The sequence below is a fragment of the Castor canadensis genome, chromosome 13 (assembly GCF_047511655.1).
Source record: "Castor canadensis chromosome 13, mCasCan1.hap1v2, whole genome shotgun sequence".
NCBI lineage: Eukaryota > Metazoa > Chordata > Mammalia > Rodentia > Castoridae > Castor > Castor canadensis.
The window spans coordinates 28,777,819-28,803,582 of record NC_133398.1 but is presented as its reverse complement, the minus strand read 5'-3'; the positions used below and the strand labels follow the sequence as shown (position 1 = coordinate 28,803,582).

Below are 25,764 nucleotides of genomic sequence, written 5' to 3'. Positions count from 1 at the left end.
TATATATAAAATGATATGTAGAGCAGGTATCAGTTGAGGATTGTGATAATAATAAAAAAGTGAAAGTAGTTGCAAATTTTCTCCTATAGCTTCTCATAACATATGCATTAGCAATCTAAAAGGTCCAGAGTTTTGGGATTTTTTAATGTAGAGAAGTTTATGTAGGCTACACTCTATCTCAAGATAGAACGTAGAATGTTTCAGTGAAGACTGATGGGTAATGTTATTTCATCTAAATTATCAGCCTTTTTGCTTTTCGATAAAGTTCCCTCCCCACCCCACTCTGCTCCCACTTAATTGTGATTTTTCACAAATACAGTTTCCTATCATTTATCAGCCACTTCATAGGAACTTCCAGAGGGGAGGATGAAGTGGTGAGCAGGCCTACTCAAAAGTCAAGAACTTTGTGCACTCAAAGTTCAGACCTGCTCCCCAGCAAAAGGAACTGCACATATTGCCACAGCCATTCTAAAGAGGTCACAATAGAACCAGGACTCTAACACCACTGAAAAAGGGGTTGCTTGACAGGGGTTCTTCAGACCCCAAGATAAAATAACATCTTCTTCAGAGTTTGATCCTTAATGAACTATGAAAAGTACACTACACAGTCCCATTGGAGCACCACTTGTGTGTGAAGTACATAGCACTGACTACAGGAGGCAAGAAGGCATCTCTAGTACAGTCTTGGCATACCTCAGCACTGTTTCTCCTCCCACATTTTCTACTCTGCACTCTCACCCTTACCATCACATGAACCAGCACCTTGCCAGAGTTTGTACCACACTGTGTCCTTGTATTTTTAGTTGAATAAATAAAAAAACACTGAAGGCTGCCTTTTTGTAACCTCCTCAAAACCAGTTTTTATTAAGAATGCTTTCAGAGATCTCTGCAGTGTAACAAATAGCAGAATAAATTCATCTAAAACCCTCTTAAAATATCTTAATACCAGTTATTCAGTATCTCAACTGAATCATCAGTGCACAATACCTTTTTTTTTCTCTTTCTGGTACCACACTCAGGGCCTCAAGCTTGCTAGGCAGGTGCTCTACCACCTGAGTCACTCCACCCAGCCCATGATCCTCCTGATCTCTGCCTTCCAAGTAGCTTCGATTACAGGCATGAACCACTGGGGTCTGGCTCCTTTCATTTTCAAGTATTAATTGAATTTTTCAATTAAAAGAACATCTGAACCTATTCTAAATTTTTTACTTTTGCTTGAAACAGCTTCCCCTGTTCTTTTATAATGGCTTTACAACAACTTTAACAGTAGGTGGTGCTACGAATGCACAAAAGGAAATTTGTATAGACCAAAAGAACTGTCACAGCTTTATTTTGTGACTCATTACAATGTAGAAATATGTCATTTTAATACTTCATATAAAGTTACTGACAATACAAATATTTTTCTTTTTTTTTCCTTTTAATGAAAATGATTTAACTTAGAAATCTATTGTGAAACTTTTGTCTAGTTTTGCAATTCTAAGATATTCCAGTGCAAAAATAGATCCATTACAGACAGCATAAAGTGCTTGGAATGAATGGCCAATGACAAAGGAAAAGCACAAAACCAACTTTATCCTAGGGAATAAGAAGGGACAATAGCATAGCTAATCCTTAGCGAAATACAAACATTCTATAAAAAGGGATGCAACAATTTCTGAAAGAATTAAAAGCAGTATTACTATTGTATTCCACTATTACTAGTAAATAGTAACAAGAGTACAAATTATTATCTCTGTATCAAAGTGGTTCACTATTACATGACACATGGCTCTTTGGAAAATTTTTACCTGATATATACAACCATGAGAAGAAACATAGACAACTCCCTTTAAGTTGATTATTATACAGCAAATGAATGATATGCAACATTTAATAGTCACAAAACAGATGCTTTCAGTACAGATATAAAAATACAGTAGTTTGAGGTTTTGTTGTTTTTTAATAATGAATTGTGCTGGATATTTATAGAGAGAAGACTTGTTATTTTGTTATTTTTCACAGTTAAGTTCTCCAAGGTTTCCAAAAGAGTTCTGAAACTTACATAGTTACATTTCCACAGGGAATATGTAGACATTTTATCTGATTGAGGATAAAATTGAAAAATATTTCTACCATAATTAGGTTTATGCAGGAAAATTTAAAAGACTACTATTTGGATAGTCTAAAAGGTAACACAATACTAGTGAAGTCAATGTGTAACTGTAGATTGTGGCTTCAGAAAAGATCCCTCTAAATCTATATTGAAATGTGTTTTTTAAGTTAGTCCACAATATGTTTTGATTTTTTAAAATATGGCCTTGAAGTCAAGAGTATTAAAGCAAGGAGTTGCTTGGGGATTTTATTTATTGAAGAATTAGAACATGACTTTATGTTAGAATGAAAAATCCAACAGAAGTTCGATTTTGAAAAATAAACAATTATTCTTTGAATTTTATATATTTGAGGATAGCATAAAACAGTGATTTCATGCCAACAGTTACTAGACAATTGCTTTCAGTATCATTTTAGAAAATACATTAATTTCTAAGTCATTTTTTTCAAGCATTGAGTTAGATAACATTCCATAAATTTAAATATATATAAATTTGAAATAAATCTACAATCTTATACCTTTATATCTAATATTTAAATTTTAACAAAAGTTGAAGAAATTAGTGATGATATTGAAAGATTACTTGAACTTTGCCAAACAATAGTTCTCTCATATTTTTGTTTTCTCTCAAGACAGATGACATTAAACATTAGTCATCTGTCTAATATTTTTAAAAAATATTTTCTGACAAAAAATAAGTCTGGGTTAGAAAAGTCTGAAAAATATTCCATGTGGAAGCATTTTCTCTTTTATTTTTTTCATGATAGATTAGTGACTGAAGAGATGAAAACTTTGAGATTATCAAAGATTTATGGGGGAGTCTCCCACCTCTGCAGAGTCAATTATTTGAAGGTACTAAATGTCATAAGTAAAAGTTATTTTCAAGTTTCCAAACTACTTTCTCCTTGAAAGAGCTCACTGTTTAGCCTTGTCACCCCTTCTTGTCTTTTTCATTGTTGCTATGAAAAAAAAAAAAAAAAAGGCTAGCCAATACTCTTTCAGTGGGCTTCCATAAAATCAGCAAAACAACCTATATGTGTAACCAGTTATAACATGACACAGGAAATCTGACAATTTCTCCTCATCCCTATCCATACATATATATTGATTCAGAGACAACATACACTCAAAAAACACTTAATTGATGAACTGATCCTGAGTATTCTATGTGATCTCAAAAAAATTCAAATATCAGGGCCTGAGATCTTGACCATCACATTGTTTTCTGGTCACTGGCACTAGTCAGATGTTCCAACTACAAACTTTAGGCAAATAAAGCTAGTGAGGCAGTGTGGCCAAATTCCTCTATACCACAGGGTTCAAACAAAGAGGCCATTCCAAGGTTTCAGCAAGTAAGTGACAGAACTTAAAATTCCCTATGACATTAATAGTATAAAGATTTTTGTCAAAATACAACTCTTTTTGTTTTCTAGATTGACCAAAAAAAAGCCAGAAATACTACTACACTTGTTTCAAATAAGAAAAAGATTGTGAGATGCAGTGTACCGTATTAGCAGACAATCAGGACACATGGGCACAGACTTTCCCTACCTTTGAATGCATCATCTCTTCTATCCCGTGCCCTGACCTCAGCAGCCTGCAGTCCCTTAGCAGTTTGACTGCTGATCCTTTGTTTCTTATCAAGATCTAAATGTATTTAAGCAGTCCCAGGAAGATGATCCCAGAGACCCATGACTTCAAGCATGGGAAAATATGTGTCTAGAGATATTCATATTTTTGCATGTTTCAGCCACCATAGCAGCTCATCAAAGAGATCAAAGAAGGACTTTAGTCACACATGGCACCATTTTGTCACCTGATATTCAATGATGTTGATAGACTCTGAGCAGGGTAGCTTTCACATCAGTGCATGTGACACACCATGGTGCTTCAAACTTTCTGAGCAAGTTGGCACTAGTAATTCTGGCACACTCATTGCCAGCAATGGATGTGTCACCGGGAAATCAGTCTCCTGACATGGCACAGCTTAGTGGATGAGGGTTACATGCCTTGATTTTGATAATCACTGGCCATGATTATTTGATGAATTTTTGTTGCAATCCAAGTGAGAATACACAGGAACAAAAAAGTATGACTGCAAACCCACTGGGTTCCATACTAGTTTCACATAAGTATAAGATAATAAACTAAATTCAAGTCTTTCACTAGAGAGCCATACAAGACAAGGCTACAAAGGCACTGCCCCTGTAATGGAATTTTGTTTTCATTGCATTGAATTGCATTGCATTGAATAGTGTCAGTACAGTATCCAGTTTATTTCTTTCCACAACTTCTGGCACTTCCCTCTGGAACACTTGACACAGTGCAAAGGAAGATCTAGTTCCTCTTTACTTTCGGCCATCCTGTGTGAACAGAATTCTTCACACATAACTTTCTTTCACTTTCTCATCCTGCAGAAAAGATGTGAGCATTGCAACATCCACCACTGTCTGGTTTTTGTGTAATGACAGATCCTTTAAGTGGTCATCGTCACTTTGGTCCTTGGCAAAGTTCACAAATACCTGTCAGAAGAAAGACAGACTTCTTTGAATATCTCCTGACTCACTCTTAATTCTAGTTAATTTTTCCATATGTTAAAATTAGGTCAGATAGGAGAATGCAGAATTGTATGAGCAGATTAAATAGAAAACTGTGTGAAGGAGGTAGGAGTACTTGAAAAGTGTCAATAGCTACTTAAAAATGTATCTGTTCCCCCACCACCACACACACACCACCAACTGTTCAATCATCTATTTACTTTGGCACACGTAAGCTTCATTAAAGGGAAGAGGGAAGAAAACACTTACTGAATACCTATTAAGTGCCAAGATCTGTTTGGTACTTTTTGTTATCTAAATGTCATAGGCACCTGGCAAAATGCCTGGCCCATGGTTGGTATTCAATAAATGGAAATTATTTTGATTACTGATACAATAAATTCTCACGATAACACTACACAGTAGAAAGAATCATCTTTCTTTTTGTTTCATAGAAGTTTAATAAAAAGCATAGTAGTAATAACATGAAGAATTCAAGCACAGTTAACATGAACAGCTTTGGGGCTCATGGTGGGAGGTGAGTGGGTAGGAATCCTTACTCTGAGAAGTAAATCTATTTTTTTTTTTTTGGTGGGACTGGAGTTTGAACTCAGGACTTTGCACATGCAAAGCAGGCACTCTTCAGCTTGAGCCACACCTCCAGTCCGTAAATCTATTTTTGACACTAAAAACTTACTTGGTCAAGTGTTGTCTGAGAAACAGAGTAGTCCTCTATGTGGAGTCGCTTTTTGCTCTGGGAGAGGATGCTGAATATCCTGGCCAGAGAAGATAATGAAGATGGAAGCTGGTACTGTAACATGTTCCGGTGTTTTTCTTTTAGGACGCTTCCTGGAAAGGCAAGTCCAAAGAACTCCTGGACAGGCTTCAGGTCAGGGTTGGACCCTGCTATTCGTACAACTATAGTATAACCATCTCCAAATCTGAAAGCAGGAAAAATAAAACACCCAAATGGAGTATCTCTGGGAAACTTCTCAAAAGAATACTTAATCCTGAGAACCATCTTACACCATGAAAAAGGGAGGTCTTTGACAGACCAAGAGATCAGTTTCTGAGAGAAAGGAACCAGTTATCATTTTCTTTTGAATACGTATTCTATGTACAGTGATATTCAGTGCCTTGAATATATGACTTCATTTAATCCTCTGAAGTCTGGATCCATGAAGTCTGACACATGTCATAGAGAAACTGAAGCCCAAACAGTTAGTCACTCGCCCATATAAAAAAGTTCTTAAGTGATAGGGCTAGGATGCAAACCCATTTGTATTGACTCCAAAGCTTGTATTCTAAATCATAATGTCATGTGAATTTTTTAATCTCATTTATATAATAAAGCTTAGAAGTAATATTCCTAGGAAACTGACTCTCAGATAAGTAACTTGCCTACAAGTTACACACCAGTATACGGTAAAGACAGAATGTGAATACAGCTCAGTTTGGTTTTAAGGCCCTCATTCTTTCCACTATACCATTTCCCTCAGTTTAATTTCTCTTTATTTTTATTTCTAAGCCACCACTTACTCACAAATGGATAAATGTCATGCCTTCTCACTAGGTGCTATTCCAAAGAAATTATCTTTTTTACCTGTTTTTCAGATGTTGGACACTGCCAAGGCATCTAAATCTCCCATTGACCATAATTGCCATCCTTGTGCAAAGAGCTTCACATTCTTCCATACTGTGGGAAAACAGAATGAAGTTTTAGTATAGACAGACGCTCCTATAACCATCAGAATATCATAATAACATCTGGTATTTCAAAGAAACAGATCCCTAGCTACCTAAGGCATAATCTCTTACTGCTTGAGCCACTCCACCAGCTCAATTTAAATCACGAGGTTTTTTGGGTTTTTTTGGTTTTTTGGTTTTTTTTGGCAGAACTGGGGTTTGAACTCGGGGCTTCAGGCTTGCTAGGCAGGCGCTGTTACCGCTTGAGTCATTCCGCCAGCCCTAAAAGGCATAATCTCAATCTGTGACAAAGACATGAAGATACAGCGATAATACTGCAATGCTCTTAAAATTGTGAACAAGTTGGAAACAATCCAAATGTTTACACAAAAGGGAATAGTTAAATAAATTAGGGCAGGTATAGCCTAATGAAATAACTATCCAGCTATAAGAAATGATGACACACCTATTTATTCAGTTGGGATAACACATACAAAATATTATTAGGTAAAAAAGAGCAGTATTTGTACTATGCTTACATTGTTTGTAAAAATACACAGAGTATACAAATTAACATAGGAAAACTGCAAACATATATAGGGCAATCAGAATAATAGTTATATCCAAGTGGTACAATTTCAGCTGATAATCTTCGCCTTTCTGCATTTTCTAATTTTTACGAGATGATCATGTCTACTACTTGGCACATTTGAAAATCATAGAGTGTAGAAGTCAACCCAGCAGTTCATTACAGACCTATGAGATGTAAGCACAACTGATCTCCCCTCTTTGACAATGCTTAGAGCACAATTCCACAAGAACCTCCGGGCTTTGGGATCCATACCTGTGGTTGGTTCATCCTATAATTAGAATAAAGCAAATTTCATCTTTAGCTAGAAAAAGCACTGAATATAGAATTGTTTTTAGATGCTGAAACATTCAAAGTTTACTTACTATTCTAGTTATTTTTGATAGACCAAAAAAAAAAAAAAAAACCCCAATGAGTTTTGATCTCATTTGTAACAAGGTCACTTTTATAAATGTCTCATTAAAGCAAGAGACTCAAATATTATGAGTAATTTTTTATAAAATTAAATTTCTCCAAGTCAATACGGAAGGGAAAAAGCCATTAGTTATAATCATCTTTCATGACTGATAAGCATGTTTTTTAAATGCTCTTTATCTAAAACCTCTGTTGAAGTCAGGATAAGGTTTAGGTAAACTTCCTCTTCCTCTATTTTATTCTCACTCACTGCAGCTTACCCTGTTATCTTGCATTCACTAGTCTTTGTGAAATTCCAGATCCTTATGTCAGGATTAACATTGAAGGTTTCTTCCTATCCCTTCAGTACTATTCTCTACAGAAGAAAGAGGGTCAAGGGCTACTGCCCAGCCTAATCTATTTTTCATTTATCTGTAAGGAACTATGGTTTAGTTGCTACTGTGGGGATCTTGAAGCTCTGTCCTCACTCTCCATCTTTAGGGAATGAACACATAGATTATCAAAAACAATATTCCTGAGAAAAACCAAATCACACATTCAGCCTCAGTCCTACTTATAACAGTTCTTCAAACCAGAGAAATAGGTTGCCTGAAGTATCTATTTGGGAGCATCTGAAGGTATGGCAAAGCCACCCTTAGTGTGTGCTGAAGGAGAAGCTTCCCTCTGCTTTTCCAAGGCTGCTCTGTCATGGAACAGCCCCAGACATACAGGACTTTGGAAAAGCGATGTTTTCCATTCAGGGCAGAAAACAGTTTTCCACACTCAGACACACTCACCAGAAATACCACAGGAGGCCCACCAATCAAAGCCATGGCTGTTGAAAGCTTGCGCTTGTTACCTCCACTATAGTTACCAGCATATTTTTCTCCATACTTCACAAGGCCCAGTTTCCGAATTGCCCATTCGCCAACCTAGAGAGATAAAAAGCATCTTGACTTTTCTCTGGTTTGGTAGTTTTATCATGCTTTTTTACACTTCATATGAAAGTTCTTTCATTAGGACTAGATTCTATAATCATGACCTGGCAATCACTGAGGAGCCAAAAGCAAGGAGAAAGGATTCATGCAGTGAAAACAGCACTGCTTCTCTCCTCCCCAGCCCATGCATGTCCACCCACCCCTGCCCCCCAGCCACTATGACTTCCCATCCTAAATAGGTGCAAAGAGCAAGCATTTCACATTATAGCATACATGAGGAAAAACAGCCTACATTCAACACCATATGTGAAAAAGCTGTAAGGTGTAGTGTTGGATGCTAAAAGAGGAAGGTTGGGTTTCTGGTGTCAAGCACCTTGCCAACTTCTTTCTCTGGGACTCCCCTCAAGAGGGCAAAGAACTCCACATGCTCTCTCCCAGTCAGCAGCTCAGTGATGGCATCGAACTGAGGGCAATAGCCCATGTTCTGATGTACTTCATGGATATTTGATAAGATGCTGTGAAGAAAAATGAAACTAGTCAGGCTTTAAGTATTTAGAGATATTCTGATCAGACAATCTAGCCTAAATGTTCCTATCAAGTGCGCTTGTACATAACAAAGGTAATCACAGACACGCTGCTGCCTGAAGGAATAGCCTTTCTGCCCCTAAGATGCCAGCTCTTCCTGGCAGTCAGAGATCCTGCCTCTACCCTGCCAGGGCCTTGCTGGCTCTCTCAACACTTCAACCTGAAAGCTCAGTCTTATTTCAAAATTCTAGAGCCCATGCTAACTGAAGCATACTCTTAACCAACAATCAAGTTACACTACCAAGAAACTGCAATGCTAAGTTTCTATCTCAGACTCAACCCTGTGACCAAGTACTCCTTGTCTACGTGACTATCTGGACCCAGAAAAGGCCCATAAATGCTGGGTGTGAGCTGCCTCTGCCTCCTTCTGCCCACACACTGACTCAGACATAGTGTGTGTGTCCTAGACCTGGTCCCACTGAATATCCAGCCTAGATACCCTCCTAGCTCTTAAGGTGTTTTTTCATCACAGACCTTCTATAAACAGGGGAAGAGAAAAAAAATTACACCTACAACTTTACATAAACCATTGGGGGTGCTTTTAGCTTCTATGAAGCCAATCAGTTAAAAGTCCCTAATATATGAAAATTTTAGCATCTATATTCCCCCAGTCTGATGGCTGTACTCTAGCCACCTCCAGATATCCATGAACTTGGTTCTTCAGCAGCATTCTCTACATATCTATTTAGTACTCCCCAGACCAGCCTTTTCCAGACCCATGTTAAGGTACCTATAAAGACTGTGACTGGTCCTCACAGCTACACTGACCAAGTCAGTTCTTATAACTAGTCACTGTGACAAACCTTAGTTAGGGCTAGTTATTGCTGCCAAAGCCCAGGAGCTTGATACTAGAAACAAGCCTGGGGTAGTAGCACTATTCCCGGAATTTCTGTTCTCTTAAGGTTCCTTTACATTGCTACTGAAAAACCTGGTAAGCAATGGGGGAAGAGATCAATGCATACATTAAGTTCCTTGTTCTTCAATATTATTGGCTATCCCCCATCCAGTGTTTCCAAATTGTGAATCATCTCTTATTAATGGGTTGTGAAATAAATTTAGTAGGTCACAACCAAGAATTTTAAATGACATGGTATAGAGTAGAATAAGAAATATCAAAGTACATACAAGTAGTAACACTAGGTACCATTTTATGAGGCTTTTCGTTAACTTCTGTTTATGTGTGTATGCACTGCACTGAAAGATAAAATGTATTTCCTTCATGAGTCATGGTCAGAAAAGCCTGAAAGTCACTGCCTTATCCCTTTTATCCATATAAAAGGCCCAGGGAAGCCTCACATATTTAGAGTGCTCAGTGTGATATCACCTCACAGGTCTCTAGTGGGTGGCCCTGAATATCAGACTGCTTAGTGACCTGTACAGTCTCAGAAAATGGCCTAACAGTGGCTTCATCAATTGGTACACCTCCTAAAGAGGGCGATTTGGCAGGTGCATACTCTTTTATATCGTAGGAATTTTCCCTGAGGAAATAATAGCACTTGAATATAAGGACATATTTACATATATATGGACATATTTACATAGTGAAAATGGGAACTAAGAAGTTTCCAGCATTTTTAGGGAAGTAAACAAATAAATCCTACATGTGAGTTTTATACAATGCAAAATTCTTCATTTTAGAATATGTAACCCATTGGGAATAATATATACATTAACAATAAAAACTGATGTAAAACCTATGTAAGTATAATCTTAACTTTATGATACATTTATATGTATAGAAAGATTTTGGGGTGAGTGGAAAAGTTCTAAAACCAAATTGTGGTGATGGTTGAACAATTCCATAGATTTACTAAAACTCGTTGAATTATTCTCTGAAAATGAGTATATATTTCTAATGTTACAATTATATACGTGTAAATTATATCTGAATAAAACTATTAAAAAGAGTAGAGTGAGACGGATTAAAAAAATGTAAATAGCGCTTATTGCTAGGTAGTAAAATTAGGGGTTTTTTAGATATCTTACTATATTTTAACATTTTTATGAACTCTAAATAGTACTGTTATAGTCAGAAAAATAACAATACATTTCTTTACGCTGAAAAAAGTTCTTGTAAAAAAATACAGGTCACTTCTCTCTCACCTATTTTTATTAAGGAAAGCATCGCCTCTGGTGACATTGGTGTCTCCAGTTAACATCTTGAAAGTGGATGACTTCCCAGCACCATTAACTCCCAGAAGTCCAAAGCACTGTAAAGGTAAGACTGGGTGAGTTGGATAAGCAAACAACAAAATTCTAAATGTGAATGGCACTGTGAAAGAGCCACCTTAACTTAGTTTCTATATGATGTGACTCTTAAACAGCATTCTTAAATGTCAATGACAAGTCAAATATTTTCTTGATTTTAAGACATTATATAGATTTACAATGGGACCATGTTATATGTGGGTGTATTTATAATTATTGAGTCATCAGGTTGAGACCAAAGTTAATATGTGAAAAGCAGTAATGAAAGCTAACTAGTCAAGTTACATCACCTAATTTGGCTAAAGAGCATAAAAGAACACAAACAAATGAGAAAGGAAAACATCTATTTTTTTTAATCTATTTGAATTTCACCATCATCTCAAAAGGATCACAAAAGCATGTTTTAGATGTGTGTGCTTTTGTTAAACTGCCTCAGATTATTCAAAATTGTTGAATTCTGACATAAGGAGTCCCCATTCTCTGCATAACTGATTTCTTGCACAGACAGGCATAAGTAGAGTAGGCCTCAGATGCCACCTTTACCCCTACAGACACTGTTATTTGGGTAAAAATAATCTGAATTAATATAGCTAAACACAATCAGACAAAGTTTGTTTACCTCTCCAGGGGGAATGCCAACACAAATCCTGTCAACAGCAGGCTTCCTCTTCCTTGGGTAGATCTGCAGCAAACAAAAAACAAAAACTCATATACTTCAGGGATTCACAGCTCTCCCAAGCAACTGTGGAAGAGAGGATTATAACCCAAATGTACCACAAAATAACTTATCAGTAAGACTCACTGCATATTTGATATGCTAAGAGCCTTACTCTGTCTCTGTGACAACTGGCTTCTGACTGATTCTGAAGCTCAAAATTGAATTTCTTTTGGTTTTTAATCTGGGTCCTTAAAAATCTATGTAATTTTTCATTTATTTAACATAAATAGCACACATTTTAAAAGTTAAATTCTAAAGGGTAGTTATTTATAATCAAAATCTCATATATATTTTTAAGTGAAATTTTGGGATTCTGGCATTTAGAGAGGGTGAACCAGACCCTCCTGAGCAATGGAAATATGGAAATTTTTGAACTATGAAACTCAAAATCATGTTATTCTCTTCTTTATTATTACTGTTGTACTGGGGGTACATACAAAAGTTCTTAAAATACATCATAGTTGAATTCATCCCCTCCATCATTCTCCTTTATTCCCCTTCGTCCCATTTCTGGAGTAGTTTCAACAGGCCTCATTTTTCCATTTACATACATGTGTACACAATATCTCCACCATGTTCACCCTCCTACACCCTTCCTACCTGTATTAGATACACAATATTAGTAAGTTTTAATACCTAACACATAAATATAAGCATGCAAAATAAATTCTAGAGTAGGAATTTATATTACAGAAATAAGATTTCTTAATTAAGAAGTCCCCATGGTGTATTTTAAATAAAATTAAACTGATGGAAGTTTGGTATAGATTCACTTGGAAAGCATGCTTTTTTTTTTTTAATTAAGCAAGTCAGCAAATTGCTAGTTTTCAGCATATACAACTGAAAAAATTGAATACAAGCTGTTATAACCTGCACTTCTGGTCTCACCTTAGTCAACTCCTTAATTTCCAAGATATCATTCTGTCCTCCACCATCCAGAATTCTCTGTCTTTCCCGCCTTACATCTTCATCCTCATCATTCAAAGGAGGAAGCTTCGTGTTTACGGGTCTTACAGGAAAAATTTTAAGAAAAATCAGCCTTTCAAACTATTTTCCAAGACAAAAATTCAGTCTCTAAAACAGTCTTATAAAATCCACTTCCACAGTTTCCAGGATTTCCAAGCTGGGGGATCATCAGATGCCCATAACAGGAAAATCAGTTATCAAGTTCAATTCAATCCAACCACCATTGATGAATATTTCCCTGCACTGCTCCTCTGTGACCATTAACCAGGTACAACATGAGTTCTTAGGAAAAGCTCACCTGGGCCTAATGAAGAATCTGTACTGGATCAGAACAGTAATGAGGAAGAACACCACCCCTTCCACGGCCATGGCAAAAAGGTTTCGTCCTACCAAGTCCCAAGACAGTGGTGACACAAAGCGATCCTCCCCTGGGGGACACAATCAGAGATCTGGTCAGAAAAGAAGCATCAGGAACCATGGCCCTTCCTCAGATTTGGAGTTAAGTTCACATATTTTCCTGGAAATGTCAATGACTATTATCCATGACAAGGAAAAAAAATGAGTGAAGTCTTTCATGGGAATATTGAAAGACCCTATATCAATCAGTATTTCAGAGTCAAACTTACTTAGATCTGTGACTTCATGTAAGATAGCTAATACCTCCTTTTCAATGAGACATGCTATCATGTAAGATAGCTAATACCTCCTTTTCAATGAGACATTTAAAAAGATCCTCTTTTTAAAAAATTTTTTTGGCATTACTGGGGTCTGAACTCAGGGCCTCACTCTACCACTAAGCTATGCCCACAGCACTGTTTTTGCTTCAGTTATTTTTCAGACAGCATCTCATGTTTTTTGCCTGGAGCTGGGCTCAGGCCATACTCCTCCTTCCTATGCTTCCCATGCAGAGGTGGGGTTTCAGATGTGCATCACCACATCTGGCTTGCTTATTGAAATAAGGTCTTGCTAACTTTTTGCCCAGTTTGGTCTCTAACTGCAATAGTCCTGATCTCTGCCTCCCAAGTACCTGGGATTACAGACATGTGTCACCATGCTCAACCAAAAGATCCTTCTAAATAAAGCAAACAGTCCAGGATTGGTATGTTAATACATTTTTAATTTTAATAGTAATAAACATTAGAATACATTGAAAAGATACTCATTTCATTAGTACATAATGTAACCTACTGACTCAATTAAATTACCTGGTTTTATGCAAATATTCCTTAAATTCTTTATCTCCTTTGTACCTCTAAGTCAAAAAAAAGTTCCTCTTCAATGTCTACTAAATAATATGGCTCATTTAATCAGCAGATGAGCAATAGTCATATAACAATAGGAGAGATACTTTTAGCTACTCTCAAGGTAGAAAGAGCTGTAGTAAATTATTTTTATAGACTGTGTGAAAGATAATATATGACCACATTTGCAAGCCCATTATTTTCCTAATAGAGTCAGTGTGCATCTTTCCATTTGATTCTCTGGCTGGTATCTAATTCTCAAAGCTATGCTTTGAGTTTTCTAATGATTTGGTAAATCCAACCAGTAGCATTAGGTCCAAGCAAATGGCAGCATTGTTGTTACTTCCAAAGTAACCTTTTCACTTATCTCAGTGCTATGAGAAGCACTGATATCATGAGACTCTTGTCAGATCAGCTGTGTTGGCACAAGCCTTTGGGAGTGAGGAAAGGATGGACACCCTGTGCCTAGTCTCCAGCTTCTTTCCAAAACACAGACCAGGGTGCCAAGGCCCATGCAAATGGCCACCTCCATTGAAGCCCCTACATCTACTACTTCACTCACCAAACCGTTCCAGTGCATCAGCCATTGCCTGGTTCTTCACCATGTCAATGAGCCCGCGTCCCAGGCAAAAATGTGGGAAGATCAGGAACACAGACTTCAGGATGTCATTGATGTTATTCAGCTTCTAAAAAAAAAAGAGTGGGGAGGGTAATAGCATTCAAAGTCTGAAATATACAAGAAAAAATGAGATTCCCAGTGTACAAACAGGACCTTTGCATTCAGATGCCAATTAATAACAGTAGGCATTTTCTGTTCTTTAAAAAATGTAGAGTATGGGGAAATGAACAAAGTTTAGAAACACAGATACATTTAATCTGAAGTAAATCCACACCAAAATATTTGCTTAGCATTTTTTAAAAGAAAACTGCTCATGTCTGAGTCAATATTTGAGTTCTGGGATTTTGTTGGAATTTTTTAAAAATATCAAATACATCAGAACTTATTATGATCCCACAAGGAAACAGTGGCTGGATATCTAGCAATTTACTTAGTTGTGATATGCTAGCTGCATTGTGCTAGGGCCTGGGAGAAGCAAATTTAATAAACAGCCTCCACTCTGAGGAAGAGAAACATGTAAATTGGAAATGACTACATAACTGGCTATATGTTGTACTGGAGGAAGAAATGAGGGCTCTGAGAGCCCAGGGAAAGGGGCATGTAAGGAAAGCTAGACTGAGCTAAATCTTGAAGGGTAAGAGAGATGCTCCCAGGCCCTGTGATAGATGGGCATTTCAAGGCAGGCCTACAGGGTATGATGGATTTAAGGGACAACTCAGCTGAAGTTACAGGCCATTGGGAAAGTAAATCGTGGTAGAAACTGGCCTGTAAGGTTTGTGTACCTACCAAAAGCACTATGTGTTAAACTCAGGTATTTGAACAGAGACAACACTAACAGAAATGGAGAAAGAGCCTTGGTTTATGAAGTTTATAATTGGAAAAATTGATGACCAGTTGGATGAGGGAAATAAGCACTAGCAAAGCATCTATGATGACTCCAAGAAAGCTAGGATGAGCAGCTGCATGAATGGTAATGTGATCAAGTGTTACAGAAATGGGAAGAAAAAACATTAGGTTCTGAGGGGAAAGATGATGATGTTATGTCCAGTTTGTGAAATTTACAAATCATCTAAATGGAGCCATTCACTAGGCATATGACAATAGAAAACTAAAGTTCAAGAGAACAATGAAGACATCAATTGAAGAGATAAAAATAAAATACTAAGAGAGAGGGTGGTAAGAAACTTACGACTGAATGACATTGCCCAGAAATGGTGCCTAAATTGGCAAGCAAAGATGGCAGAGGACCTAGCGGTGGAAAAAACAATACTGAAGTAGAAAGAAATGTAGAACTATAAAAGGAAACTGAAAGGCTTGGCCAGAGAAATACAAGGCAGAACAGGAGAGAAAGGGGCTGTGCAGATCCAGGGAAGGCAGAATCTAAAAAACAGGACAGAGTGGTTAGCAGTGTCAACACCAAAGACAGGTGGAATAAGATCACGATTATTCGCTGTCCTCTGGCATCCAAAGATGTTCATCCCAGCAGGAGGTGCTTTTTCTGCAGAACTCACATTGTTGGTGAAGAGCTCTAGCACAAAAGTGGCCACACTTCCATTGATGCCGATGAAGAGGTTCACACTGGTGAGTACCACATAGGCGGTGCTGGGGATCTTGAACACAAAGGAGGCTGGGTACATGAGAGGTGTGATGGACCACCTGGTGAGGCACAAAGATAAATGTCCACTGGAGTCCCTCTGACATTGGGTACCATATGCCTTACCCACTGTGAGCACCCCCACTCAGAGACTCCTTACCCATACAGCAAAAGTAAAAGGGCTAGCACAGGCAGGTTGGTGGAGGACACATAGGACTTCTGCTGGAAGCAGATGAAGATGATAATGACCAATGTAGCAGGCACCACATAATTGCACTAAAAGAAAAAACAAGGAAAAAAAGTTGACTCCTAAGTCAAATACATAACACATCCCAAGTCTTCACCATCATCAGACAAGAAAGGGCAGATAAACATATTGGAGAATAACTTTGAATTAATGAAGCCACATACACCATTAATCAAAATGCTGGACAGTACATTGTGACAAGCATTTTATCCTTGGATGATTTTATAAACTGCATGCCCTTTCTGTCTTTCCCACAGCTAAGCCAAGGTGTCACGCTCAGTAAACTTACTAAAGGATGAATTCTCAGCCAGAGTAATTTGAATTTCACAGGAGGAAAATAAGTTTCCATTATTCTTCCCAAAAATGATTGTGTCTGTTTCATCATTAGTGCTATATTATAGTCTTCCCAAGTTCAATCTCACATGTAATCTATTTATGAGGTAAGCACTCATACCATGAATGTCAGAATTGTTTCATCACACTGAGAATAATCTTAAAGTCTGTCCTGACAGTGTTTCAGGCATTAAAATGCAGAAATAAAGATTTGGCCATGGGACAATTATGAAAACTTATAGCTGCAGGGTAAAGCACTGGCAGGGCAGTAATGGTGGGTTTGTCAGCTGTTAGAAGAATTCCAGCTTCAGACTTCAAGGCTCTGCCTAGTTCCTCTCCTACTGGATCCTACTTAATGTGTTTATCAACAATTAGATTTGCTCACAGCAAATCTCAGGCTGTAAAGCAGGAAGGAACTAGACACATGAAAACATAAATGATGTCCCTGAGGTCAGAGACTTATCTTCCTTCTCTGAATCTCCTATGGCTGAATCAGACAAATAGTGAACACTGAGGCCCCTCAGTACGTTTTTAAATAAATGAAGTAATTACTAGATCAAAATAAAAACAAAAACAAAACAAATGGACCAAGATGCAGTTTAACAGGGATAAATACAAAGTTTAGGTTAAAAAAGGTCAATTGCATTAGCATAGAATGAAAGAGACCGGATTTAACGATCATCTGTAAGAAACAGAGGTTTCAGTTCATTACTGAGTTGCCAATAAGACAGTGCTACTTCTAAAACTAACACCCTTTTGTGCTGCAGGAAGAGAAGTATGGGGTAAAGATCAGTCCTCTCTAGACTCATAGCCATTCAGACCACAGCCTGAACACAAGGTTAATTCTGGACTCTGCTTTACAAAAGGGACATTAACAATATGGAGCATGGCCCTGGAAAGGCAATCAGATCAAAACAGTGGCAAGTCTTAGAGGTGTGGTATAATTAGCATAGATATCATCATCTTCTCCACCATAATTGCTTTCATCTGTACAGTGCTTTAGAGACTACAAAGTATGTTTTCATGTATCATCTCACCTGTAGGAGACTTCGGTTAAATGAGAGTTGTCTTTAAATATCCAATAAGCTGTCCAATGAGAGAATTTGATTTGTTCTATGTGGTTTAGACTTCATGGAAGCCATGGGGAAATACAGCTATACTTCATCTTACAATAGTTAAAACTTCAGAAATCTTTGAATGTCTTCCCATATTGATACAAAAACATTTGTACATTGGCACAAAAACATTTGGAATGAATGGATAAGGTACTGGTAAAATGTATGAAGTTTACAAATGGCAGGTAACTTTCCTAGTAAGGATAAAATACTCTGACTCTGTAGGTTAAAACATATTAGAAAAGTTAGAGGTATTTGCTTGAAGTTTTGATTGAGATCTTTCCATTTCTATGTTTCTTGGGTAAGTATGTTTGGAAATTGGATGGTGGTGGAAATAACTATACTCACTGTAGACAGATGTTCTCCCTGGTATGAAATCAGCTTTGTAACCAATGTTACATTTGGTGTTGTGGAAGTGTACAGCTGGCTCTCCTATTCCTTTTTCATATATCTTTAGACTAACTGGAACACTTCCTGGTGCTAGTCAGGGGCTCCTTCTGTCTTTTCCACACCAATCCCTGGCCCCAGTAGAGACTCATACAGAGATGACAGGCCTGTGTCCTCACCATATCCCAGACAAAATTGGAGAGCCAGTAGATGACAGGCTTCACCCCGCTGATGAACTGCAGGTGCTTTGCTTTGCTAACCCGCTCCTGGATCAGGAACACAACAAAACTGGCTGGGACAAAGGACATGGCAAAGATGACGCAAATGGACACAAGGACGTCTACTGATGTGGTCATCCTAGAAGAAAAAGGCAGTGAGGATCAGAAGGGTCTTTGATTCAGTTGGGGACACAAAAAATAAGGAGACACACACATCCAGAGTGCAGCCCAGGGAAAAAAAGTGTCCACCAAATATGTTTTATTCAGGGTTCATTATAATCATTTTCATGTTTAAAAAAATGACAATTCAAATATAAAACTGATTTCATTATGGTTAAAAAGAGTCCTCCACCATAATTAAACTACTGAAGGACATTTGGGAGTGGTCAGTGGTGTTCAATTTTGTCCACAATTCTTGACCTTGTAAGAGCAGTAAGTTGTAAGTTTTCACACACACAAAAAAAATTAGTGTGGCTTGAAAACTAAGAAACAAATATTAGTGTGAAACTACTCAAATAATTTTCATGGCTATAAACAACAGGATGTAGCATGTCAATCTAACACATATAAAAATTTTAACAGGTTCTTTCTGCAAGAAAACACAAGCCCATTAAACAAAGTCTTGTTATAAAAATCCTTGCATTCTATATTGACACTCTATAGGAGTTAAGCAGAAACAATCAAAGTGCCATGCTCCATTGATAGCAAAGAGATCTAAACTTTTGAATATCAACTCTGTGCTGGATGCTTGGCTTGGCAATTTAAGTTGCCTCATTTAGTATCACACCATATATCTAGAAAGTTTAGAGACCAGATTTAAACCTACATTTCTCTCTCTCTCTCTCTCTCATACACACACACCCTTCAGAAAATAAAAACAAACTAATATAACACATTTCACAGAGACTAAAATGCTAGTTTTAAAACAAATGAAGCTGTTTTTTTCTATTAAATGTTTGTGCTAGTGGTCAATTATTTTAGGATTTTATTAACAGTTTTTAACTCACTATCATATGTAATATATTTTATATTACCTGTGTCATTTCCTTCTGCAGTCCAGAAAGTCTGCCAGTCAATTTGTAAACTGATCATTTTCCTCCCAGACTCTGGATGAATTTACATAGTGTAACTGTCTGGGCAGCTGCTACCCTACAACCAGCTTCATATTTCTTCCCTCTGCTCCATGATTCCCACAACCCACTCCTCTCCTCACCCCATCCATTTAGACACAGCTACACTTACAGAGCCACCTCTGAGAGCTGCTGCTTGGTTAGATTCAGGGGATGATTGAAAGCAGTAATCCCATACTGGCTAGGATTCTCTCCCTTCTGCAGGTTGGCCCGGAGAATGGCATTGTTGATGACATTCAGGAAAGAGCTGATAGCATGCCAGCCCTTGTTATTGAACCACACCTGAAATAAAACCAGGTACAAGGTAATGCGCTCATACTATGCTCCCAGAAGTGAGTGCACACTCACAAAACATGCACATAAACTTAAGAAAAAAACAATGCAGTCAGAGCACATGGCAAAGTAATGATACTACACAAGATACACTGACCACTGACCAGGTGACTGGTACTGTGCTGAAAACCTTTTATCCTTAACTCATTTATCCTCACAATTGTTTGCAAAGAGCCATGATTACTGTCTCCATTTTACAGATGATGAAACTGAGGCACAAGTTAAATAACAAGGTCAATATGGTTCACACCTAGTAAGTCTGGTGGCAAAGCAAAATATTCTTAATCACTGCAGTACAATCTTAATCACTGCACTGGTAAAATTAAGTTTGTTTTTTTTCTGTCACAAATACCCCCATCAACTTAACCATAAGCCGAAAATACTTCAGGGAACGTAGAATTATTGTTTCCCAAGAAGCTGCTAGAACCTGAACATCGGTTTACCTTGACGTTATTTTTGGTGTCCAGACCTGTCATGAACCTTCCCAAGCTGTTGAGAAATCGATCTGCAGAACTGTCCTATAAACAACAAAAACCTGTCTCAGTTGTGGTTGTTCACACAGGTAAGGGGTAACAATAAGTCTAGGATCTGTGACAATAGGACAGTCCTACAAAGAGCAATACCACCACTACCTCATTCATTAAAATTAAAGTTGAAGCTATTAAATAATTCTTGAGAACCAGGTGACCAAATATATCACTAATGCTGTTACGATGCCACAGATCTTCTCCTTCCTTCCTTCTTTCTTTTGGGAGTCCTGGATTTTGAACTAAGGGCCTTGCACTTGCTGGGTAAGTACACACCTCAATCACACCTCCAAACCTTTTTTAGTTTATTTTTCAGATAAGATCTTGCTTTTTTCCCAGAGCTGGCTTCAGAACATGATCCTCCTATTTCTGCCTCTGGGATTATAGGCATAAGCCGCCACACCCATCTCCATGCTACAAGTCTTGAAGAAATCACAGAGAAATCCCATGACTCAAAGTCTCGAGACTAATGTCTGGATATAACTAGGTGATGAGGATTCTTCAAAGTGTTTCCCTGGCATTATCCCAAGAACCACAACCACGTTCTACATGCAAATGTGTCAGACAAATGGGCCTGTGCTTCGGTCACACGATGTACAACTATCACTGCTGTCGAGGATTCCAGAGCCCATGTCATCCAAACCCCTCAGTTCTCACATTAAATTGGGAAACCCACAATACAGAGAAATGAACATGTGTTCCTTGGGTCCTGAGGACCAGCCTAGCAGCTTAAAAGTAAAAATAATTTCCTATTTAGCCAGTGACTGTTTTAGAAAAATCTGTTTGAAACCCAACTTACTTACCCACTGGCTAGACTTAACTACTTACTTGTCCTAAGAGTTTTTTTTAAATCTCTCAATTCGTGTTTGAAATACACTTTTAGACTTTTAAATATAGGTTGAGAACTTCAGTCTTGTCTGAATGAAATCATTGAATGCTGATGCTGGCTTTATATTCAAACATTTAGAATAAGCTGCTAGGCTCAGATTGACCGGCCTACTATTTCCACATCCCAGCAGCTCCACGTCCATTTTTTTTCTGCTCAGGCTGGATACTGTACCTTGGTCAGTTTCAAGTGTTTCTTCATTTGTTTGATGGCTTCGTTAACTTCTTGACTTGGAGGAAGTGCTTGAGAATTACTGGCACCCAGGGAAAACCCGCCATACCTAAAAGGACAGTCTGACATTAAAACCTAGACAGTGTCATACAATCACTGAGCAGCAAACAGCACAGTGCACAAGATTCTTTGAGACCCATTTCTTATTCAAACTAGTACCAAACTTGTGGCAAGAGCCTGAGGTGGTGTTGAGGCTAACAACACCAGTTAGACATCTGAGACACTGAGAAAAGAATGATCATCTCACAGGTGCTCCTGTTCCCTGCAGATCAGCCCTGAACTTGTTCTGGAGGCAAGGAGATGGGAAGTCTGGGCAAGTGGTAGGACTTACAGACAGGCTTTATCTCGTCCCGGGCATGAGGCCCACCATAAAACTTGTGTCTGTTGTGCCAAAGTTCCAGGAACCCTGACCCTTGGGGAAAAGTGGGAGTCTTTAGAGTCCCCTAAGGAAGCCACATCACCTATCTCCTTTCCCATGATGAACAAATTGGCTGCAAGGGTGCTTCCTTTCCTGGGTCTACCTATTCCTTCAAAACCCAGAGTGGGGGGGGAAACGGATTGAAATACAGTGAAACTAAATAGATTTGATGTTTTTTATTTCCTCCAAGATCTTCTTGATCTCATACAAAGGTCTGAAAAATTGTCCCTGAGTCTCTAGATACCCATGGGAATCTGCAAAAAGTACAACTACAGTATGCATTCCCATTACAACACTATACTTTAAGCCTCTAGAGACCCAGGGATTTCTGAATCTCCCAAGGAAATCGCTACACCAAGAGTCTCAAAGGTCTCTGAAGTGAAAGCTAGGTTCCAAGCAGAAATGCTCTAGGCAAAAACTCCAATGTCAGTCTAATCTAAACCTATGCCACTATATATCCCACTGGTTCTTAAGGGCCTTTGTCCTCTTCAAAGAGAGGCGGCACACCCAAGAGAGTGTGAGTGGCAAAGGATCCCCAAACCAACAACTTTCCCTTGCTCCAAGATGTCTGCATCAAAATCATTCTTCTGAGGCTACAAGTGCCAGGGACAACTAGAAGAAAAGATCAACTTACCTAAACTCATTTACCCAGATCTTATTCTTTAAGCTGCAGAAAGTAAAAAAAAGAGACCAAAAATCAGTTCTAGAAAGCACTGATCCTATTACTTATGATGCAAAAGGCATAAATATCTACCAGAGTATAAAAGAAAGCAATAGTAGTAGTTATATGATCAGTCTGGCACTGATGGAATGTGCCATTCTTGGCATGTCTTTAAAACTGTTATTTATATGAGAATTGCATTAAGCCAATTTTAAAAACACCTTACAGACCAAGAGACGACTGAACTAGAGGCTTTTTTCAGTCCAAAGCAATACTTCAATTGTGAATGACATGTGGTGAAGTTAGGCCTCTTTCTTGGAAACTCGTGATTATCATTCCAGCACACCCCTTGTCACTTAAAGTCACTGAGAACTCCTAAAAGAAATCCCACCTGACCAAACTGATGGGAAAGAAATCAGAACACACATTTTCCGAGCATTAAATAAACATTACCCACAATGGGGCCATGTCCTAGGAAGCTACAAAGCTCTTCCAAGGCTCTAAAGCCAAGACAGATTGCTGAGTGTTCCCAGAGCACTGTTCATGACACCACATGTTACCAGAGTCCATTGAATACAGAGTACCCAAGACACTTTGCATATATCATTTCATTCAGTTCTCACAACAAACTTGTAAGAGCAACACCATTATCACATTTTATACAAAGTCAGGCTTTAAAAGGATAATGCACTGCCCCTGGTCAAGCAGCCAGTAAGTGGCAGGATGCAAATTTGAATCCACATTTGTTTTCATCCTAGGACAGGCTGCCTTAGCCTTGAAGCTGACATCTGAATGTACACAATACCTCTCACCTTTTTTTTTCTAGTTTGGGATAATACCCTAAACTTCTGATAGAATCATTGGGCCATAATCTGGCAATTCCCCCACCACTCAGGTCTACTATTTGTAGGCCTTTAACTCCCCTCCGCAGGCCAACTTCAGCAAGCAGTCACCTTTTGGCTATGATCTGCACATACGTCTTCACCAGATAATCTGAAATGTTTCTTCCCGTCAGGTTCTGAAGGGTGTCAGCAGTGTTCTGTTTCCTCTGTAACCACATAAAAACCAAGCACATCTGTCTTTAGAGACAAGAACTGGGGCAGGACAGGATTTAAAAAAAACTTACAGGGATACATGCTCCTCAACCATGTACCACAGTGAGAGTGGAACCCTGACCACAGGGCTCAGGCACTACCTTAAGCCGTCCACCACCAAGACCTGGTCCATTCTCCACTGGGTACTGGACAGTCACTTATACCAAGCTCAGGCCTTCCCCAGGAAATTTTTCTCAACATTTAAACAATAGGCAATGAGCTGGGATCCTTCAGAGTCACAAATGATTTTAGGGACCAGCTTCACAAACTATGCCTAGTGAATTTTTGTATATATCGGAGTCATACTGATGAGTAGGTTAACTATTATAGTGGCAACCAAGACTGATTTAAGTATGCACACACATTTAAAATTGCTGCCCTCATCCTTTAACCTGGAAGCTGAGAAAGCAAGACCCCTGTCAGAAAAAAAGTCTCAAATGTCCTTCTCAAACTCAGCATCTCAGAGAATAAGACCAAAGTTTTCTGGTCTCTTTCCTAATTCAGAGATGAAGAAACAGGCCCAGTGAGTTCACATGGCCTGTTGAAGGCCACCAGCTAAGCTGTGGCAAAACCATGGTTAGAAGCCAGTCTTGTAACAGTCTGTCCTATGGTGTCACCCCTGTGGGACAGGCATAGGCACAATATGCTCTAAGTCCCATCTATTCAAAACTCACTTGCTTTTCTCTATAACAAGTAAAATCAAACTGAGATAAACCCTCCTTTCATCACATCTCATCCATTCCTGCTCCCAAGCAGATGCTACCAGCCTACCCTGTACCAACTGTTCAGTCACACCCTTACAGTGACACACCTGTGGAGGTGGCAGCCCTCCTGCTCCTGGGGGACACACAGGCAGCATCTTCTTGATTTTGTCACTGCTGCACTGGCAAGCAGGGGAGGGGTTCTCCATCGTCCAGTTCCCATTTTGGAACAGGTCCATGATGGTCTGGGGAACTGGGGCAGTGGTCCAGTCCTCCTCCCCCACCAAGCAGGGCGTGTCTCTGCAAAGGGAGGACATCAAGAGTAGGGTCATGTGAGAGGGCCTGACCTTTCCTGTTGCCTTAGGAGCACAGGATCATTCTGTAACAACCATAAACATGTACCTATCCCTCACCATTTGGAAAGAATGAGCATGAAAATCATCTTTTTATTATGGAACCAGTATTGGCTTTTGGGACTTACCACCCATTGAGTACTAACTACTAAGTGCCAAGAAATATTTAGTAACTACCTGTTATGATTTATATCTTAAAATGTTCCCCGAAGGCCTATACGCAAAAGGCTTGGTCCCCAGTCTGTGACATGATTGGGAGGTGGTGGAACCTTTAGGAGGTGGGGCCTCATGGAAGGAAGTTAGGTCACTGGGGACATGCCCTTGAAGGAGATATTGGGACCCTGGCCCCTTCCTTTCTTTTTTTGCTTCCTGACCACCATAATGTGATCAGCTTTGCTCTACCACACACTATGTAACATGAAATTCTGACTTATTACAGGCCAAAAATAGTAGATAACTGACCACTGAACTAAAACTTCTGAAACCATGAACCAGTCACAGTAAATCTTTTTCCTTATGAGTTGATTTTCTCAGGTATTTTGTCACAGCAATGAAAGTGACTAACACATTATCTAGTACTAATTAAGAGCTAACAAGTACATAGCAGCTATCCACTTAGGAATCTGCTCTGGACCTTGTATACAGAGGTATTACATTTGCAGGATCAGCCATCCTTCCCCTTTAAAACAGTGAATTCAAGTTTTTCCTTCTTCAGTTTTCTAACACCTTCCCAAGTTTCCATAATTCCTCAGGTGTCACTGCTTATGGTTTATCAACCTCAGGTGCAAATTCTACCTGCACCTGGAAGTTGAACCCACTTCTACCAGCCTTTAGCTCTCTCATGCTTCTCACCTCTCCACTATCTTCACTACAAAGACCGCCTGACTTGCCTTCTCCTGTACACACAGTTGTATGGGTGTACCACTGAATTTATCTGCCTACTCTATAAAAAATATTCTGA

At 38.6% G+C, this 25,764-nt stretch overlaps 1 protein-coding gene across 2 annotated transcripts in view; it reads right to left on the bottom strand.

The window, feature by feature from the left end:
• Positions 1 to 1,314: 1,314 nt before the first annotated feature.
• The window catches only part of Abca1 (ATP binding cassette subfamily A member 1), a 127,116-nt gene continuing 102,666 nt past the window's right edge, over positions 1,315 to 25,764 (bottom strand). For both annotated transcript variants that reach the window (XM_074051340.1, XM_020172047.2), the window contains exons 31-50: positions 24,561 to 24,750; positions 23,609 to 23,703; positions 22,629 to 22,661; positions 21,520 to 21,625; positions 20,376 to 20,450; positions 19,712 to 19,881; positions 18,431 to 18,608; positions 16,330 to 16,445; positions 16,087 to 16,231; positions 14,519 to 14,642; positions 13,014 to 13,143; positions 12,638 to 12,758; positions 11,651 to 11,713; positions 10,927 to 11,033; positions 8,612 to 8,753; positions 8,098 to 8,232; positions 7,075 to 7,178; positions 6,236 to 6,328; positions 5,330 to 5,573; positions 1,315 to 4,617 (exon numbers count right to left, since the gene is read on the bottom strand). In XM_074051340.1, the coding sequence (XP_073907441.1) occupies positions 4,477 to 4,617; positions 5,330 to 5,573; positions 6,236 to 6,328; positions 7,075 to 7,178; positions 8,098 to 8,232; positions 8,612 to 8,753; positions 10,927 to 11,033; positions 11,651 to 11,713; positions 12,638 to 12,758; positions 13,014 to 13,143; positions 14,519 to 14,642; positions 16,087 to 16,231; positions 16,330 to 16,445; positions 18,431 to 18,608; positions 19,712 to 19,881; positions 20,376 to 20,450; positions 21,520 to 21,625; positions 22,629 to 22,661; positions 23,609 to 23,703; positions 24,561 to 24,750 (2,512 nt within the window). In that variant the 3' untranslated portion in view covers positions 1,315 to 4,476. The remainder of the gene's footprint in view (positions 4,618 to 5,329; positions 5,574 to 6,235; positions 6,329 to 7,074; positions 7,179 to 8,097; positions 8,233 to 8,611; positions 8,754 to 10,926; positions 11,034 to 11,650; positions 11,714 to 12,637; positions 12,759 to 13,013; positions 13,144 to 14,518; positions 14,643 to 16,086; positions 16,232 to 16,329; positions 16,446 to 18,430; positions 18,609 to 19,711; positions 19,882 to 20,375; positions 20,451 to 21,519; positions 21,626 to 22,628; positions 22,662 to 23,608; positions 23,704 to 24,560; positions 24,751 to 25,764) is intronic.